Below are 20,037 nucleotides of genomic sequence, written 5' to 3'. Positions count from 1 at the left end.
CCTTAAAGCAGGAGAAATGTTTCAAAACTTGAATTTAAAAATATATGGAGAGAGAGAGATTGAATTTATGAAAAGTTTGTTTTCAAGACCAAAGATTCTTAAAGATTAAATGTTTACTCTTAAAATATGATTTAGGAGTAAAAATCACTGAGAACAAACGCCAGAATCATCACGGACACAGAGAGAGTTTAGACTAAGGCTTCTGCATTTTTATTTTGCTCGTGTCCTGAAACGCAAGTCCTGAAATTTCAAGTATATTACAATGGCCGCCGTCCCGCCCTTCATCATTTGGTTTGAACAATTTAAAGGGCGTTTCGTTGGTAAACAGCACCAGAGACACCGACCCACACCAGAGAGGGAGGAACACCTTCACTCATCAAGATTCATACGCTCCACACATTTAGAAAAAAACTCATTTACAGAAGCTGCGGGCTAATCGACATGCGCACACACACACACACACACACACACACACTCTTGTGTTTCCCTCCCCGTCACAGTGATCAGGTCTGTCTGTGTAAACATTGATACATATGTACAACCCACGGATTATTCAAACAGATAACATTACTCATCAGCATCAATATTCAAATGACTATAAAACAGCTCCGTCTCATTGGACGGCCAGCAAAACATGCATAAAAGTGGGCGGAGTCAGTTCTGGATCAACGTTCTGTGATGTCATAAGGTCTTCCTCTGCAAATCTCCCTGCGTTTGATTGACATCTGCACACACAGAGAGAGAGAGAGTTAGTAAAGAAGCACTGTGACTCGTCCCGACTGAAGATGATGAAGCAGCAGCAAACGCACACATGCAGGCAGCGGGAGCGTGGCACGCTCAGCGTTTACCTGAGAAAGCCAGCTGTAAGTGTGGCGGCAGAGCGGCCTGAGCCCCTGACATGAGACCCTTTAACACATCTGAGGAGAGACGGGACAGAGAGACACACACCCCACACAAGACACACACAGAGATTCAATGAGAGGAAGCAGATTCATGAGGAGCCACGTGATGAAGAGCAGATGAACAACACACACACAGCTGCGACATCTAATGTGTCTGAAAGAGGTCATGAACTGAGAAACCAGAATCCCCCTCATCTTTTCACATGTAAGAGGTCATTGTGCTATAAAAACATTCTGTACGTTTCAGAACTCTTAACTTTCTCAGTCTAAAAACAGCTTATACTGAAGTCCTGCCCACCAACTCTACATTGCTTCTGTAGCCCCGCCCACTGATTCTACATCGCCCCTTGTTTAGCCCTGCCCACCGATTCTACATCACCGCCTGTTTAGCCCCGCCCACCGATTCTACATCACCACCTGTTTAGGCCCACCCACCGATTCTACATCACCGCCTGTTTAACCCCACGCACCGATTCTATGTCACCGCTTCTTTAGCCCCGCCCACCGATTCTACATCACCGCCTGTTTAGCCCCGCCCACCGATTCTACATCACCGCCTGTTTAGGCCCGCCCACCGATTCTACATCACCGCCTGTTTAACCCCACGCACCGATTCTATGTCACCGCTTCTTTAGCCCCGCCCACCGATTCTACATCACCGCCTGTTTAGCCCCGCCCACCGATTCTACATCACCGCCTGTTTAGGCCCACCCACCGATTCTACATCACCGCCTGTTTAACCCCACGCACCGATTCTATGTCACCGCTTCTTTAGCCCCGCCCACCGATTCTACATCACCGCCTGTTTAGCCCCGCCCACCGATTCTACATCACCGCCTGTTTAACCCCACGCACCGATTCTATGTCACCGCTTCTTTAGCCCCGCCCACCGATTCTACATCACCGCCTGTTTAGCCCCGCCCACCGATTCTACATCACCGCCTGTTTAGGCCCACCCACCGATTCTACATCACCGCCTGTTTAACCCCACGCACCGATTCTATGTCACCGCTTCTTTAGCCCCGCCCACCGATTCTAATTCACTGCCTGTTTAACCCCACCCACCGATTCTACATCACCGCCTGTTTAGCCCCGCCCACAGATTCTACTTCACCGCCTGTTTAGCCCCACCCACCGATTCTACGTCACCGCTTGTTTTGCCCCGCCCACTGATTCTCACTGCAAATCCACACTGATAATGAACGTGGATTTTCTGCAATCCTCCAAAACAGGAGACAAAAATAGCCTATTACTTCTTAATTATGATGGTTTCTGATGTAACAATCTCAAGTGGACCTCCGAGAACAGTCCAAAATAAAAATATGAGGCAGCTCATGACCCCTTTAAGTTCAACAATGACAACAGCATCACTTGCAGAAATGGAAATGCTGAACAAAATGAGTCAACATGATTTATTTCCCATTAAAACATACGTTAAATATTATAAAATACTAAATTATGTACTAAATAAGTAAATACTAAGTTGCTGCAGCTGTACACACAAAAACACACACACAACACATCAACTAAAGAGGGCTCATACGAGCCTGTCTAATAGACAACCTAAGAAAAACCTAAAAATAAGTCTGAATTATGAAGATTTTATCCATTTTAAATGCACAGGTGCACGTAAATGTGTCACTTAAAGACCACTAATGCAAATGTATTAATTTTATAATAATAATTTATATAATGAAATTGTCAATATAACCATTATATTTAAGCATTTCAGGATGTTATTTGTTAGGTAGTATTTTTTAATAAGTCAATTAGTGACACTTCTGTTGCCTGATATCAGTCCAATAAAATCTGATTTATAGTTAGACAGTTATAGTGCTTATTCTTCACTGTTCAATAAACACACACATGAATACACTACCAGACAAACGTTTGGGATCAGTAAGACTAAGTTTTTAAAGAAGTGTCTTCTGCTCATCAAGGCTGCATTTATTTGATCAAAAATACAGAGGAAAAAAAACAATCTGGCATTTTTTTTTACAATATTAAATGATTTCTATTTTAATACCCCTTTATTCCTGTGATTCAAAGCTGAATTTCTATCAGTCATTACTTCAGTCTTCAGCGTCACATGATCCTTCAGAAATTATTCATGTGACGCTGAAGACTGGAGTAATGATGCTGAAAATTCAGCTTTGTATCATGGGAATAAATTACATTTTAATGTATATTAAATTAGAAAAAAATTATTTTACATTGTAATAATATTTCACATTATTATTTTTTCCTGTATTTTTTGATCAAATAAATGCAGCCTTGCTGAGCAGAAGAAACTCCTGTATAAAAGCATTAAAAATGGTTCTGCTCCCAAACTTTAGTTTAGTAGTGTTTAGACTTTAGTAATGATGATAATTAATGAACTTCTCTATATTCACTGGTCACACCGACTCACTCTGGGAAAGGTTGAACCCTGAGCTGCTGGGATTGGTGGAGGCACCGGTGGTCGCCGTGGAAACCACAGAGGAAGAGAGATTCAGCAGGTTTGGAAACTGGAACGGGAGAGAGACGGGGACCAGACCTCCCAGCATCCCGAAGCCCAGCGGCAGAGACGGACCGGCCGAACCCAGCAGAGCGCTGGAGGACGACACCTGCAAAACACACCATCATCATCACCATCATCGTCACCAGCATCATCATCACCAGCATCATCATCATCCCACTGTTACAGCACACCTTTACAAACACCTCATCGTGGGTTAAAACAACACATGCCTATGAGTATAAATTAAATTTCTGAACAAATCTGCCAACTAATAAAACAACTCATAAAAACACAACATTTGAGTAGTGGCTTATATTTTGAGTTAAATTAAGCTTAGTTCCAAAATCTGTGGCATAAATAATTACATATCAAATAAATAATTAGCAATTAAAAAATAATTCTAGGGCGAATAATGGAATAATTCTATTCCTTTAAGGGAAAAAACTGCTGTAAATAGCTGCCTGAATAAATTATATATAATAAATTAAAACATTTAAAAAAATTACACATTTAGAAAATATCAAAAGTACTTATTCTACTAAAATTTACCCAAGAAAACAAATTTTAATTAAAATAAATTATTTCTTTTACATTTTCACAAATTAACCTTAATTAATAAAAGATAAAAATATAAATATTTTTTAAATAATATTTTAACAATTAAACCAAAATATAACTAAACATATAAATATAAAAATATAACTATAAATATAACAATTATTATTTAATGTGCATTTAAAAATATAAAAGAATAATTACATTGGTGATTTAAAATTCTTGTATTAAATTTAGTTATTCTTTTTTTTTTTTAAGGACTACGATGTTCCTAGAAGTAATATTATAATTATGCTAGTAAACTTTCCTGAGAGAGAGACACTTTTACATTGCTCTTGGTGAAGAGATTTTGTGCTAAAAATAGTCCTTGATTTTGAAAGTACTAAATAGAAATAACTAAATAATAAATCTTTTTTTTAAAGATTTAATATCAATTAAAAATATAACAGGCGAATAACAAGTCTTAATCGCGAGCAGACAGACCTGTGAGAGTGGAGACGCTGTGGCTGTAGACACAGATGTGATTGTCTTCACTCCCTGATTGGCTCCGCCCACTTGTCTGTGTCGCTGACTGTGATTGGCTGTCCCCGTCACCGGTGAGGCGCTGGTGGCCGGTGGCTTGGTGACAGGAGCGGTTGTAGTGGTGAGTCCAGAGATGCTGTTGCCCTGAGATGAACTCCTCTGCCCCACGGGAGCTCTGTAGCCACCCGCAATGAAGCCCGTGTGGAAAACCGGGCTCTTGGAGGTGTGCTGGTGCATGCTGGGTAGTGTGGGTGTTCTGGAGATGACGGGCGAGGCGGTGGGCGTGAGCTTGATGATGTTAGAGCTGGGGTTGTGAGGTGACTTGGTGAGGGTGGCCTGCACGTGCGTGATGAAGCCCGGTTTGGGCGACTCGTGGTTTTTGGCTTGCGGCGTCACGTGGAAAGGCTGCGCAGATTTGACATTTAACAGCGAGGGTGAGGAAGCGACAGGAAGCACGCGCGCTGAGCTGGTATTGCTGGATTTGATGAGGCCCGCCGGCATGGAGCCTACTGTTTTCCCTGCCAGAATCTTCTGAGGGGCGTGAAGAGGCGACGCTGTCGGAGGAGGGCGGGGCTTCACCTGAGACCCGCCCATCTTGGTGACCGGAGTCAAGGATGGTCGCTGAGCGGGAATAACAGAGTGTCTCTGAACCGGCGTCAGGACGCCCACACTTTTAACGACTGAAGACACGGGCGTCGAGGAGAGCACACTGGGAGCAGAAGCAGGAGGAGACGGGGTGCTCCCGCTCTTTTTGGCCAGGTTTGGAGACGCGAGCAGCAGCTGGGGCTGTTTGGGCGGCTCGGCGGACGGCGGGCTGTGGGACTGGGCCAGGTCTTTGGCGACGCTCCCCAGCATAGCCAGAGCATGAGAGATGGAGTCCAGCGACGGGGCGGTCAGGTCCTCGTCCAGAGAGTCTGAGAGACAGATGGGCTCCGGCGGGGACATGGCTAGCTGCGCGGGAGCAGGAGCAGCGGAGTCTACTGACACGACTGGACGCTGCACGACTGCAGGAGGAGCGGAGTCCACCGAGACGGACGGACGCTGGAGCACACTGCTGTCCTGAGGCTTGGGCTTCGCTTTCGGAGCTGGTAACATCCTCTTCTTCACTCTGAAAACAGAAAGGTGCCGCTTCATCACATAAAAGAGTACTAAAAAATATACTCAAGAAAAAGTATCTGCCCCAAAACAAACTTGAGTAAAAGTAAACTTTAAATTGTACTCTAGTATTAAAAAGTAAAAGGGCTAGTTCACTGAAAACTATGCTGTTAATTTACTTCCATCGATGGATGGTTTATTATGAACAGACAATATTTGGCAAGATTTGAAAATCTGAAATTACATTGATATATTTACAGTAGGAAATTTACTAAATACCTTCATAGAACGTGATATTTACTGGATCATTTGGACCCATACAATGTATTGTTGGCAAATGCTACAAATATAACCGTGCTACTTGTGTCTGGTTTTGTGCTCCAGGGTCACAAGTTGAGGCGTTAATTTTAATGTTCAGTTTCTTGCACAGACTGATTGTGTTGCTTCTTAAGAGATAAAAAAAATAATCATAAGGTATTAATTTAGTGTTGCCTGTATATGCTTTTTTGACTCTCAAAGTAACGGCAGTCATCGACTTCTATTGCATGAATCACCAAGCAGCACGGTTTGAACTTAAAATCTTCTTTACGTGTTCTACTGAAGGAAAAAAGCCACGAGAGCGAGAAAAATAACAGTTCATTTTCTTTTTTGGGTGAATGATCCCTTTAAATAGGCCAAAGCAACTTGTTTGTGTTTACAAATGAGCAAGGGAAAAATACTCACGTATTTCCTGTGAGGTGACTGTGAGCCACACGGCTCTCTTTGATCAACATCCTGAGAAACAGAGAGAAAGAGCGAGTCAAACATGGTTTCCCAGCACAGACACCAGCAGCAGAGCAGACACACACCTGGCCTGCATCCATCCTTTGGGCCAGAGCGGTTTGACCTCCGTCTCCATGAAGACCTTCAGGTAATCTTCAGGGGAGAGTGAACTCTGACCCTCCAGCTCATAACAGCCCAGCTTCACCTGAACCAGATTACACAGCAGAGTCCTGCGCAAACAAACACAGACACATCTCACATGAACACAAGAACACAAGACCAGCTTTATCAACAACATGCCAGTCTTTTATTTAACTGTCACAAACCTGCACATATGAGGGACATTTAAGAGCAATTTATAGATTTCTGCAATCTGCTAAATTTTTGGGAAATTGTAAAAAAAAAAAATAATAATAAAAAAAAAAAAACCTAGGTTTATTAAGTTAATAATAATAATAACAATAATTCAAAATTATTAAAATAATTTAATAAAACTAAAACGACACTAAATTGTGAAAGTATATTCAACTATTATTATTTATATATTATGGTATTTATTATTATTATTATTAACATTGTATATTACATTTTATTAATTTATACTAATACTATTTAGATTTTTTTTTTCTCAGTTTTTGTACTTTATTTTGAAGTTAGAATGAAAACTGTTGAAAATGCAAAAAGTTTTTGTTCTAGTTATGAATAATAACTAGGGATGCACGATATTGGATTTTGGCCGATATTCGATATGCCGATATTTTCAAAATAATTTTGGCCGATGCCAATACCGATATATATACCAATTTGTTTGCCGATATATTTAAACTATAATTTTACTGAAGAGAAATCCATGTATCCTCTTCTGTACTGATTCTACCATAAATGTATTATTTTACAAATGTAGACAGACATTCACACCTGAAAAACGGGTCTTGGTGCTGCTCAGGATGACGGCTCTTAAGATGTGTAATCATATTTGTAGTGTTGAAAGGCTGTTGTTTTACGCCTCCTCGCATCACTTGTGCTTTACAAATATTGCAAATAGCAACTTTGTTATCTGTCGAAATGCCTCCACACACCTGACATGTTGTAAGTTTAAGTTTTTTGCGCTCAAGCTACGTTAATGGTCGTTGCGCGTGCACACGCCCCCCTATCGGTTTGGCTCATCGGCAAAAATATTCATATCGGCCGATGATGGTCATTTTAATCTTTTATCGGCCGATACCGATGTTGTGCCGATATTATCGTGCATCCCTAATAATAACCCTGGTATGAATCCTGAAGAACATATAATTCTTGAAACTATTGGAATTACAGAATTGTATTAGTTTTAATAATTTGATCCAATCACATTCATATATTGCTGTTCACTGAGTGCGAAGATCACAAAGTCTTTGAAACAGTCTTGTAGTGAAACAGGTTGAGAGTCGTTGAGCAGCTGGTTTCTCACGTTCCTGACTCTTCCTGATCTGTGTGTTATCTCTGAGTCTCACCTGAGTTTGTCGTCCCAAACAAATTTCTTCCTGGGGCCCATGACTCTTTTTCCTGGCTTCTCATCATCCTCGTCCTCCGAGCCGTTTCTGTCGCCGTCCTCCGTCTGCTGCCTGCCAAACAAGCGTTCAAACAACCAAACATCAAGAGACTGAACACTTCAATTGTTTTTTGTCTTTGAAGAAAATAGGATTTCCACGCTCTTGGAAAACTAGCATATATGAGGAAAGCCTTGTTTAAAAAAAATAAGATTTCTAGACCTGGAAAAGTCATGAAAATGTATAAAAACGTATAGCCAAGTGGGCATGCTTATAATTGATTCATTTAAATTTCTATATTTCATTGATCAGTTTTTTTTTAATAATTTTTCTTTCTAGTTACACCAAGCTCTAAAATATTTAAAACATTTTATTTATAAAAAAAATAAAAATAAAAAGAGCGTGATCCCTAAACCCCTGAGCTCTCCAAACCCCCTCAATCCTGAAATGTGTTTATTTGAAGTGGGATCAGGCTCTCACTTGGCGACTTTGGCCATGCAGTCCATGTTGTATCGGGCGATCTGCTCGGGCATGACGCTGCAGACGGCCAGCTTGAGCTTGTGCAGCGGCGTCCGCAGACGGTCGTCCTGGATGTTCAGACTCAGCTTCTTCAGCCGCTTCAGCAGAGCCTCTTTATTACACGGCACGAAGGCCTCCAGATGAGAGTAGACGGCGGTGCGCACAGACACGGGCTGCTCCTGCACCTGCAGCTCGATGCTACAGATACACAGAGAGAGAGACTCATGAACACCGGAGACAGAGAGAGACTCGGAGACACAAACAACAGCCGAATTAACTCACTCCAGCAGGATGTTGTTCATGTCCAGTGTGAAAAACTTCTTCCTGCCCTCCATGTCGAACTGACGAGACGCCTGGGATGAAAACAAGCGTTTAATACCAGCTCAGATGTGGTTTAACTCTAAAGCAGATATCACGGCTGTTTGCATCGTGTTTGAGAACATGTATATTGTTCAAACCTCCCTGCTGAAGTCACACACTGTATTTAGTTGTGTAGTAATTGAACAGCATCTTCTGATTGGCTGACACTATTTGACCCTGTTCTCCATCTTTCTAACCTCTCCCTCCTCCTGCTCTGACTGGTTTCTGTCTATTTTCTCTCTATCATGATGGTCTGCTCCTCCTACACCTCTCTCTACCTCGTCTCCTCCTCTCTCTCCTTCACAATCTGCCTGGAAAGACAAGACCACACACAAACACACACACACACTATACATTCATAAAATTACTGAAGATCACAGTCATTATTGATCAGCTGAGTTGTGCAATGCAGGAGAAAACTTTTTTTTTTTTAAATAAAATACTGAAAATCACTCTAAAAACGTAAATAATCAAAACCAGACAATCAACAGTAACGCTGTTAATAAATCTGAAATTGCTATGTGGCACAATTTGATTATCACATCACAAAGACTGTAATTTAATTAAACTAACAGAATATATTGAAAAGTGAAAGAATTGGGATAAATACTAGTATTAGTATTTGCTATTATATAATTCTTAAAGAGCAGTTCTTATGGGCTTTTGAAAAATATCTCTTTTGCAGTTTATAATATAGCTATCCTTAAATGAAAACAATCTGCAAAGTTGTTAATAAAAAAGTCAATGGGTTTTTTGCATAATGGAGAGGAGGAGTTTGCTTCGAACTCACTGGGAACGAAGCATTTTGGAAACACTGGCAAATGACTCTAATATTAAATGTATATCCTAAGAAAATTACCATGTTTTCTGACCTCAGACGCATTTCAACCTGTTGTAGGGGACTCCAACATAATATTAGCACACAAAAATACCATGTGACCTGAAATACTCTATTTTATTTGCATACTATTTTTAACAATAATTAGATACTCATATATATATATATATATATATATATATAATATTTTAATTAATTTATAGTCATATTGATATATAAATCAAACATTAATTGTGCACCCATACAAAAAAGCACAAAGAAAGAAAGGCAAGACAAAGAATAATATATTTTTTCCAATTATTAATACTATTTTTATTTTACTATGTGTTATTCTTAAAATAAATAGTTTTTTTCATTTGCTTAATATTTTAATAATAATAATAATAATAATAATACAATAAAGCCTGAAAATTCATATTATTATAACATTTAAATACAGGAACAAACTATAAAAAATTACAATAATCACTAAAAAATAATTCAAAATTACTGTAATAATTTAGTATTATAATTTAACACTTTAAATTTAAACAACATTTAATATCGTATATTAATAAATATTTTTTTATATATAAATCACAACATTTTTGCAGAAATACAAAAAAGGCACAATTTATTTTTTACCAGAAAAATCAAAGTTTGATTTCTCTCCCAAATCGCACAGCTCTAGTCTGAAGTCAGACCGTAATTATCTTGAAGTATATTGTTGCACACAAGTGCTGCTTTAGTGGCTGTATTACTATTAAACTATATTAACATGCAGACGGATAAAAACTGTTCAGCTTTTCACACTGCATGTCAAAAGCCCTCGGCTCCGTTACGCTCGCGTCTCTGAAAGCGTAATAAGCGCGGCTCATGAATCAGTTTAGCCAGAGCTAACACAGCTCTGTGATGTGTATGTAGAGGAGAGCACTCACCACGCGCAGGTCCTCGATGCGTTTGAGCAGCGGAGCAGGAAGGCTGCTGGGAAGAGGTGGAGGGGGCGGCATCAGCCCCGTCTTCTGGACTCGCCCCGCCGATCCGGCCTTCTGTCCCGCCGCGGAGCCGTTCTCACTCTGCCCCGGACTGGACGGCCCGGGAGAGTCCAGCAGACCGAAGTCCAGGTCGCCCATCAGCTCCTGCAGCATGTCGTTCTCGGTGGATCCGCCCAGCAGTGACATCACCGGGTCAGAGGTCAGGTCGGCCATGGTCAGGTCACTGCCAGGGGTGACCGCGGCAGCAGCGGTGTTCATCGGAGCGCGGACGAGTTTGACCGCAGACGCCGGGTTCTTCTTCCGGATCTCCTCTTTCTCACGGTTGAAGCGGCGGATCATAGCGGCCAGAGACAGAGAGTCCTTCATCAGCTTCTTCCTCTTCTTCTTCTCCGGCCGGTTCAGAGCCGAAACACTAGCACACACAGACACAGAAGGGTAAAAACACAGACACTCAACACTCAAAGATTTCAGTTTTAAATAAATGCTGTTAGCTTGAACTTTCTATTCAAAGAATCCTGAAAAATCAAATGCTCCACAGTTTCCACTAAAACATGAAGCAGCAACTGTTCTCAACATTGAGAATAATCAGAAAGAGCTTTATTTTCAAGTGTTTACACACAAAAGAGTTGGTCTTGGTGAAGTATCTAGTGGTCATAAATTATGCTCAGTTCACATAGAAGCACTGCACGATTAACAGGAATGAAACTGAAACTGGGATTATCTGAAGTCTGATTATATGAACATTAAGAAATTACAATAGCTATAAATATAAGTATTGAAATTGTACACTTGTATTGTTGACATTAATATTATTATAATATTCTTTAACAATAATTGAAATAGACCGGTTCATATAATGATTTTAGTCAAACAATACAATGCTACAACATATAAAAAGGCGTCAGGGTCTAGAAACTGTTTTTAAAAGTTGAGTTTTCCCTGGTTTGATTTGTCAGAGCATCTTTATAAAACCAGCGAGATGCAGCGTAATGATCAACAACAAACTCTCTAGTGCTAGAAGAATCGACTCGGAGCAGCACAGTCAAACACAAAGCGGGTCTGAACTCACCCTGGTTTGGGTACTTTGAATTTCCTGGGTTTCTTCTCCTCCAGGCTGCCATCCTGCTTCTTCTTCCTTCTCTTTATCACCCGCTCCTCTCCATCCTTCTGTTAGTCAGAGCCAAGAACATCATCTCAGTCAATCCAACATCACAGACTCAGATCAGACAGAGATCAGCACAGTTATCACCACAGACACTCCTGAACAAGAATAACCACTGCATGATTTGCTCAAACATCACATATAGTGATTACTACGACTAAAACTACAGTTTGAACTGTGAAATGAGTAAAAAAAAGTAACTTATGGTTGATTTAAAAAAAAGTCAATAGATAAACATTACAAATCCAAACTACTTTGGTAAACTACTTGATTAAAAACTATTAAATCTAGTAAAAACTATTATAAAATGCACACTTTAATGTCATTTCAAGGGTAAACCTTTGCCATTATCAATCCTTCTCCAATTAAATTAGTGCTAGATGAATCTTAAAATGGGTTGAAACTATTAAATATCCAATACCAGCTGATAGAGATCCAATAATGTCTAAAACTAGTAAATAAAAAAGTGTCAATTACTGATACTGAACCAATTAAAATGAAATATTGATGTTACTTTTTTTTTTTTATTATTATTGTGATTATTGCATAAAAGCAGACTGGCAAAAAAGACATTAGACGTCCACAAAAAATGAGTTCAGCTGCTGTTGCTTGGATATTAAAGCTAAAAGGCCCTTAGTGAAGCCGAGTGTGTGGAAACAATGCATACAGACTGTATGTTTACTTAACTATTTGTTGGTTTAATAATCGCACTAGGTCACAGTGCAGTTAGATTTCTATATTAATGAATGAGCAGTGATGATTTCATGTGTTCACTGCTGTAACAGTGAGGATGAGGATGCACACCTTGCAGTGGTTGGTGTCTTTTCCTCCGTCCTCTCCCTCTGATTCAGATGCGGCTCTGAACTGCAGCGTGCCCGTGTTGATGTAGAAGCCGCCCAGTTTAGTGTTGAGAGACGCAGGAACCAGCTCGTCGTACTGCACACACACAACAGACAAGAGGACGTCTAGCTCAAACACACTCAGAGAAAACTCAAGTCCAATCTTATAGAGAAATCATGCTTGCTATAGGAAAGAAACACAGTGCATAACTGAACATTAAATGTGCATCACTGTGCAGAGACATACATTTATTAGAAAAACACTTTAATAGATATTTTAACATTTTCTCAAGCACAAAGCGAATCTACAGCTGCGTCTGAATTGACTCTTTTCTCCTCTCGTGTGGAGATCAGCAGTGTATTTCTCCGAGGATCTCTCTCTCATACTCACAGCCTCAGAGTTGTCGATAAACGGATCGGTTTCATCGTAGCCATAACCGATGTCGATGAGATCCTGCACCCGGTCTCGTCGCTTCTTCTTAACAGTGCATCCCTGAGATAACAACACGCTAACCTCAATGTTACGTCTATAAACATGACACATTATAATAATCTTCAACACTTCATGATGAGGATTAAGAGTTTTCTTTGGGAATAAAAACACAGGCAGGGATGTGCATTCACACGACAGATAAGATCAAATAAAGATTTACAAATCGTATTAAACAATAAAAGATTACGCACGTATTTGCTCTCAAATTTCCTGGCGAGAGCCTCGACTTCTTGCCGCTCTTTGTCTTCATCTGCGAATGGGTCGCTGGGGTCCAGAGCTGGAGTGAGACCCTGAGGAACCTTCCTCACCTTTAGGAGCGACAGAAACCAGTCAGAGAGATCCAACACACTCACTTACAGCTCCGAATAAAGATAGTCACTTACAGTCCCAAATAAAGATACAGTCACACACAGTCCCAACAAGATACAGTCCCAAATAAAGATAGTCACTTACAGTCCCAAAGAGATACAGTCACATACAGTCCCAAATAAAGATAGTCACTTACAGTCCCAAATGAGGATTGATAACCTTATGCAGTTTTGTTTATTCACGTCAAATAAAATTCAGCTTAACGCTCATCAATGTGCAATATAGTTTGTACTTTTGCAATGGTTTTAAATTGAGTGTTTAATGTACAAATTTCAGAAATCAAGTGCAATGTTCGCATAGATTTTACAGTGCACTTTTTTAAAATCAGAATTACATAGATAATTATTACTTAAGTGTCGCTTTCTGAAGGTAACTGCCCTGTTGAATGCAACAATGAAATAACACACATCTAAAACAATACATGGCAAAAACCGAGCTGCCGCTACATTTACATTTAGAAAAACAAAAACACCAGATCTGTCAGGCTGATGTCAATAACCAAATGCCACCTGATCTATACATATATATATATATATATATATATATATATATATATATATATATATATATATGGCTAAATAACTGATGTTTTTGTTATAAAAATGAAGAGAGATTTGTAAAGAAAAGCATCAGAAAACCTGTTTGAATTTACAACCTTCCCCAACCCAGATCTTTTACTACAACATCATTCAAAACAGATCTGAAGGCTTCTACATTCATGACAGGTTCAGTGAAAAAAAAAACATAACAAAAAATCCGTTTCCAGCTCAGATGATTAACAAACACTTTACACGTAGATCAGTATGTGGTACGCCTGTCGTTATAAAGTATTGGAGTTTTCAAAGTTTCATCTTATGTATCACACAATGTAACGTTCTTTGGTTTGAACTCGTAACGGTTTTCTGAGCGGATCTGTCTCGTGCTCTCACCTGCAGGTCGGACTGGACCAGCTCGCTGTAGTTGAACTCGGCGGATCTCTGCTCGCTCGGTTCTGACAGGCTCAGGTTCAGGCGGACGGTGGGTTTGGGTTCGCCGGGGTCAGATGCCGGTTTCCCGGTACCGAAGGGCCCCCCGCCGCCGGTGACACCGGGACTCGGTTCGTTGTCTTCGTCCTCGCGTCGGCGCTTCTTTGACTCTGGCGCCGCCGGTGTGCTGCTGAACGAGGCGAGAGTGACGAACGGGACTTTCCTCGGATCCGCCATTGGACCGACTCTCTACAGTTCTGCTCGAGCTCGATCACGCGCGCTCGGGACTGTTAGCTTGAGCTAAAATTAGCGCTTACACTGTTAAACAGTTACTTCAGCGACGGCTCGGGTGCGAAACGAGGTTTTACGTTGTATAAGATTCCCTCGCAGCGTACAGGTGGCATCCGTTGCATTTAGTCGAGCGTAAGAGTGTTTTTTGTCTCACTGTGTGAAATCTGGGCTGCATTTGTGGCGGCCATTTTCACTAGCAGTAAATATACATGATGAAACGGTGGGGTCACTGAGCATGCGCAGTGCACGCGAGGCTGGAGCTTGGCCAATCAGAAGTCTCAAAAAGCTCTAAAGACTCGCCCACTCCGAATACTCCAGCGGTAGAGGGCGGAGCCGCTTCTGTGCACGCCGACCGCGGGAGATTCAGAACCGATTCATCCCAGTGAGTCGAATCATTTGATTCAGTTGACCAAAGGCTTGAAAAAAAAAAAATAAATAAATAATATATATATATATATATATATATATATATATATATATATTATCATTCTTGCAACACTTGATTTTATTTTTTCCTGTTTATTCTGTGTGTTGGTGGTCGAGTCATACTGTTTGTTAAAGTAATCTAATATTGGAAACTTAAATGTAGCATAACGTTACACTTTCTGTAAGTTACATAAATGCTCCAGTAGGTGGCAACCAATGAATATTAAGAGCAAGTCTTCCTTCACTATGAACATTATAAAAAAATAATAATTAAATACCTTACCAAGACCGTACAAGTTTCATTATCTTGTATTAATTCACGCATATGTACAGTTTTATGGAGTTATATTTTACATCTGTAAAACCTTTCTCAAATTTGCTTGAAGTCTTCACTACTCCCTGGAACAATTTATTCATTGGTCATAATTACGTTAGATTAATTTCGAAGTGTTTTTATTATTTCTAAAAATAAATTAGTGGATTTTCACTTTTTTGACCAATGCATTTGACTGATTTCTATACTAATTTTATATGCATTTTTTTTTTGTGGATTAACAAGAAACTTTTCCATCCATTTATAGCAATGAACAAATTATCAGTTAACCTTTAAGTGAAATATACAAATAAATAAAATTGGGCAGTTTTCACCACCCTCTGCAGTGAATTGCATTCAGCAGCTGAGCAGTTACCATACCAGACTGATGCAACTGGTCAGGATGCTCTCGATTGCACACCGGTAGAAGTTCACCAGGATGGATGAAGACAGCTGGTTCTTCTTCAGTGTCCTGAGGAAGAAAAGGCGCTGGTGAGCCTTCTTGACCAGCCTGGAGGTGTTTGTGGCCCAGGACAGTTCCTCCGAGATGGTGGTTCCCAGGAACTTGAAGCTGGAGACACGTTCAACAACCATCCCGTTAATGTGGATGGGGTCATGCGTGCTTCCTTTCTTCTTCCTAAAGTCCACAATGAACTCCTTGGTCTTATTGGTGTTAAGGAGCAGGTTATTGTCAGCGCACCATGTGGCCAGGTGCTGTACCTCTTCCCTGTAGGCAGTCTCATCATTGTCTGTGATGAGGCCAATCACCGTGGTGTCGTCTGCAAACTTAATGATGGAGTTGGATCCATGCACAGGCTTGCAGTCGTGGGTGTAGAGGGAGTAGAGGAATGGGCTCAGCACACAGCCCTGTGGTACACCAGTATTAAGTGTGATGGTGGTGGAGTGGGTGTGGCCTGACCGAACATGCTGAGGCCTGTTGGTCAGAAGGTCCATAATCCAGTTGCAGAGGGAGGTGTTAATGTCCAGGTTTTCAAGTTTTGTGGTCAGCTTGGAGAGAATGACGGTGTTAAATGCTGAACTGAAGTCAACAAACAACATCCTAACATACGTGTCATGTTCATGTTCTCAGTAATTGAAAGCACTGATGGGTCTTAACAAAATAATGTTTTGTTTAAAATCTGAAGAGAAAGAATAATTTACTCAGAGGTATTTATTCAGTTTGTTCAGCAATTGGCTTTTACTCACTGGGTGAAAAAGTGAAATGTATTTTCAATTTCAGTTTAATCCAGTGTAACATACTTTATTAGCATGATTTTGTTTGCATGCAAAATTGCACAAAGCATTATCACACACCAAGAAGACAAGAAATATATAACAAAAACAAATGTTGACAAAGTAGAATTAGTATAAGGTTCCATGAAATTAATAAAATAAGATAAAAATAATACATAGGCCCATGTAATATATTATGCAAAATAGACATTTATCCAGATTATGGATACACATGTTTGACTCTAACCATAGGGTTGTGGGTTTGAGTCTCAGGCTGGCAATATTACAACTGAGATGTCCTTTAGCAATTAAGGCACTGAACCACCAGCTGTTCCCCTGGTGCTGCAGCATAAATGGCTGCCCACTGCTCCGGGTGTGTGTTCACAGTGTGTGTGTGTTCACTGCTTTGTGTGTGTGTACTTTGGATGGGTTAAATGCAGAGCGTGAATTCTGAGTATGGGTCACCATACTTGGCCGAATGTACCTTCACTATCACTATTGTAAAATGTCATTGCTCGAAGCTGAATTTTCACTTTTACTCACATGATCATTCATAAATCATTCTAATATACTGAAAACAGTTGTGCTGCTCCATATTATTTATACTTTGATGAATATAAAGTTAAAAAGAATGCAATTTATAAAAAAGAATGTATATTATTCATATATTTATTAGATTGAATAGCAAATAGAAAATCAGTAGACATGCACAGTAACTCCAATATTTTTCAAAAGCATCCATGTGAAAAATTAAGATATTTACAGTCGGTTACTTTGAAGACAGTAATATATAACAGTTTTGAAATGTATTCAACTTGAAAGTATATGGGGTATGGTTTTAACCACTAGTATCACTAGAGAGACAATTGCAGGGTCAGTCACAGTTGTGATGGTCAGTTCTTCCTAACACACCTATAAGGGAAAATCAATGTGATGCTGCAGTGCTATCATGTTAATATTGTCAGTTACTGTACACATGTCGGATCATGTCAGCACACTAGTCATTATGAACATGGTGTGCTTATTCTGACTTGTGTTTTAACTGTACATGTCTCTCCATGTTCATGAATGGATGAATCGACTGATCCACACTAAAGTCATTGTTTTGCCTCTCAACCTCTTGCTTTAAGGTTTCACCCATGCAGCATTCTTAGTTTGATTTTCTTATAACATAGCATATGATTTTCTCTTCCTTATTTCAGTAAGATAAGGAACTCTGTCTATTAGTTTATAGGTAGGGCTTTTATTTTGAACTACTGTGTCTATGCTAGAGGGTGATTCATTGCCAGACATCACTGAGAATGGGATCCGAATGTAGACGGTTTGAGAATTTGATTTGTTTGAAATCTCTCTTGCCCGACTTCTGGTTTGCATCTTTGGAACTTTTTCTGGTTCATCTCTTTCACCGGAGGTTGGAACTAGACCTTCTGATCCTGCGTTATCCATCCGTTTGGATTTAGGTGGACCATAAACTACTACTGACTGCTGCCCAGCTGTCTCTTTCGTTTGTTCAGTTTGTTGTGGTTCAGCATTGCTTTGAGTTGATCCTTCTCCTAAGTTTCCTTTCATTCTTTGTGATATGCCACAAGCTGACCGAAGACCATTTTTCCATCTTGCATTCTCTGTATCATGCACATCTGCTAAGCACTGATCATAGTCAACATATGTTTGCTGCTCACAGTTAACTAAAGTATCCTCATCTTCATTCATCAATGCAGCATTCTTGGTTCCACTGTTGCTTGAATTAGCAATCAGATTTACTTCAGCAGGTGAAGGAGATACATCTGTGCTAAAAGCTGAAAGTTGACTTCCTGATGCAAAACAAGAATCCTCTAAAGACTACATACTTTAGATACTTCTTTTCCTGCTCCAGACATCTGCTCATCTCCTCCAGCAGCTCCCAATGTCTTTAGTTCATCACTGCTTTGAGCTGATCTCTCTTTTGAGATTACTTTCATGCTTTCTGCTTTTCCACTTTTCCACAAGCCTGATTTATATCAACAGTTGACCAATTAACATCTTCTCCTCCTCCTCCATTCAGCTTTCATTTTGTCATGCGTCTCGCTCAAACCCTCGTTCAGATCAGACTCTTCTTCTTTTGTTCTTTGTCTTTTTAATACCTGCATCACTTCCTGGCTGAAAAAAAAAAAAAAAAAAAAAAAAAAAAAAAAAAAAAAAAAAATATATATATATATATATATATATATATATATATATATATATATATATATATATATATATATATATATATATATATATATATGATCTGTCAGATAAACTTCTGTAGCTCCGATTGTACATCTACTGTTCCACAACACACACACACACACACACACACACACACACACACACACATACACATAAACACACATTTAGCATTTTTCATATAATTGCCAGCAGACTTCTCTTATTTCACAATGGAATACTAATGATTTAAGATGTAAAATCACAGTTTCAAATTCCCAATTCTGAAATCTGATGCTCCCACAATACTGTTCACAGTACCACAATTTCACTAGTCTGTACCAATAGCAGACAAATTTCCATGTTCTCCATGGCAAAAACTATATAGGCTATTTAGCTATTTTATCTTTTTTTTTTTTTTAGGATCTATGCTAATACACACAGGCAACCGTCAGTCCTACAGACATTTTGTTAAGACCAATAAAACCATTTAGTATTTGACAGCAGTGTGTGGAAATGTTCTCTTTCACATTATACTGCAGAGCATTTGTGTATTTTTATTGCTGTTATATGTTTTTTATTTTTCATATTTTTTATATTACTACATCTGATTTTGGAAACCAAAAAATATATATATATATTAAATGTGAACTGTCTGTAGCACAGCATGTATTATTCACATCTTAAACAATATTCCATCTGAAACTCTTAGGCCATAGATTTAATATAGAAAATGTTTTTTTTTTTTTTAACTGCTTACACACGTTCTAACCTTTGCCTATTTTTTTCCAAACTTTACACACAAATCCAAGAATTGCACATCAAAATGAAATATGCCACATCTCTTGCAAAAAGCCAGGGTTGCCACCTCTCACGCATCTGGCGTGACACTCACGATTTCAGCATCAATCTCACGCTGAAGTCCAAGCGTGAGTGTCACGCCAGATGCGTGAGAGTTGGCAACCCTGAAAAAACAAACACATCTCAAAAGCAAATATTTGCAATCACATTTTTCATAATATTAATTCCTGTTAGATTTTTGTGTTTTGCATATAATTGTGTTGTTAGTTGAAAAATCTGAGATTCTCACAGTGAGGTTTAATCATGTATTTTCTCCAGTGAACCACATTGAAGATTGTGATTGTGATTGTTGTCACAAACAACAAAACTGAATGTGCAAGTCATTGCCGATTCCCACCCAAAATG

General features: G+C 39.5%; 1 protein-coding gene across 3 annotated transcripts; it reads right to left on the bottom strand.

Moving 5' to 3' along the window:
- Positions 1-187: 187 nt before the first annotated feature.
- ubn2b (ubinuclein 2b) lies at positions 188-14,888 on the bottom strand. Of its 3 annotated transcripts, none has more exons than XM_052551006.1 (15): positions 14,349-14,888; positions 13,242-13,358; positions 12,949-13,050; positions 12,523-12,654; positions 11,626-11,723; positions 10,500-10,968; positions 8,667-8,737; positions 8,346-8,582; positions 7,830-7,940; positions 6,423-6,566; positions 6,298-6,348; positions 4,441-5,587; positions 3,313-3,508; positions 849-917; positions 188-725 (listed from the first exon to the last, which is right to left on the bottom strand). In XM_052551006.1, the coding sequence occupies exons 1-15, from the start codon at positions 14,619-14,621 to the stop codon at positions 682-684; spliced, it is 3,261 nt and encodes a 1,086-aa protein (XP_052406966.1). In that variant the 5' UTR covers positions 14,622-14,888; the 3' UTR covers positions 188-681. The 3 variants fall into 3 exon arrangements, with proteins under 3 accessions (XP_052406966.1, XP_052406967.1, XP_052406968.1); XM_052551007.1 differs by having other exon boundaries at positions 11,626-11,720; XM_052551008.1 differs by lacking the exon at positions 849-917.
- Between the last annotated feature and the right edge of the window lie 5,149 nt (positions 14,889-20,037).

This window comes from Carassius gibelio, chromosome B3 (genome assembly GCF_023724105.1).
Source record: "Carassius gibelio isolate Cgi1373 ecotype wild population from Czech Republic chromosome B3, carGib1.2-hapl.c, whole genome shotgun sequence".
Taxonomy (NCBI): Eukaryota; Metazoa; Chordata; class Actinopteri; order Cypriniformes; family Cyprinidae; genus Carassius; species Carassius gibelio.
This window is presented reverse-complemented; position numbering and strand designations above follow the sequence as displayed.

Excerpts from the sequence above, each read along its gene's own strand:
- ubn2b (XM_052551006.1), bottom strand. The coding sequence starts at position 14,621 with ATGGCGGATCCGAGGAAAGTCCCGTTCGTCACTCTCGCCTCGTTCAGC. Across the intron at positions 11,724-12,522 it reads AAGACACCAACCACTGCAAG|AAGGATGGAGAGGAGCGGGT; the intron begins GTGTGCATCCTC and ends TCTGACTAACAG. Across the intron at positions 5,588-6,297 it reads AGTCACCTCACAGGAAATAC|AGTGAAGAAGAGGATGTTAC; the intron begins GTGAGTATTTTT and ends TTCTGTTTTCAG.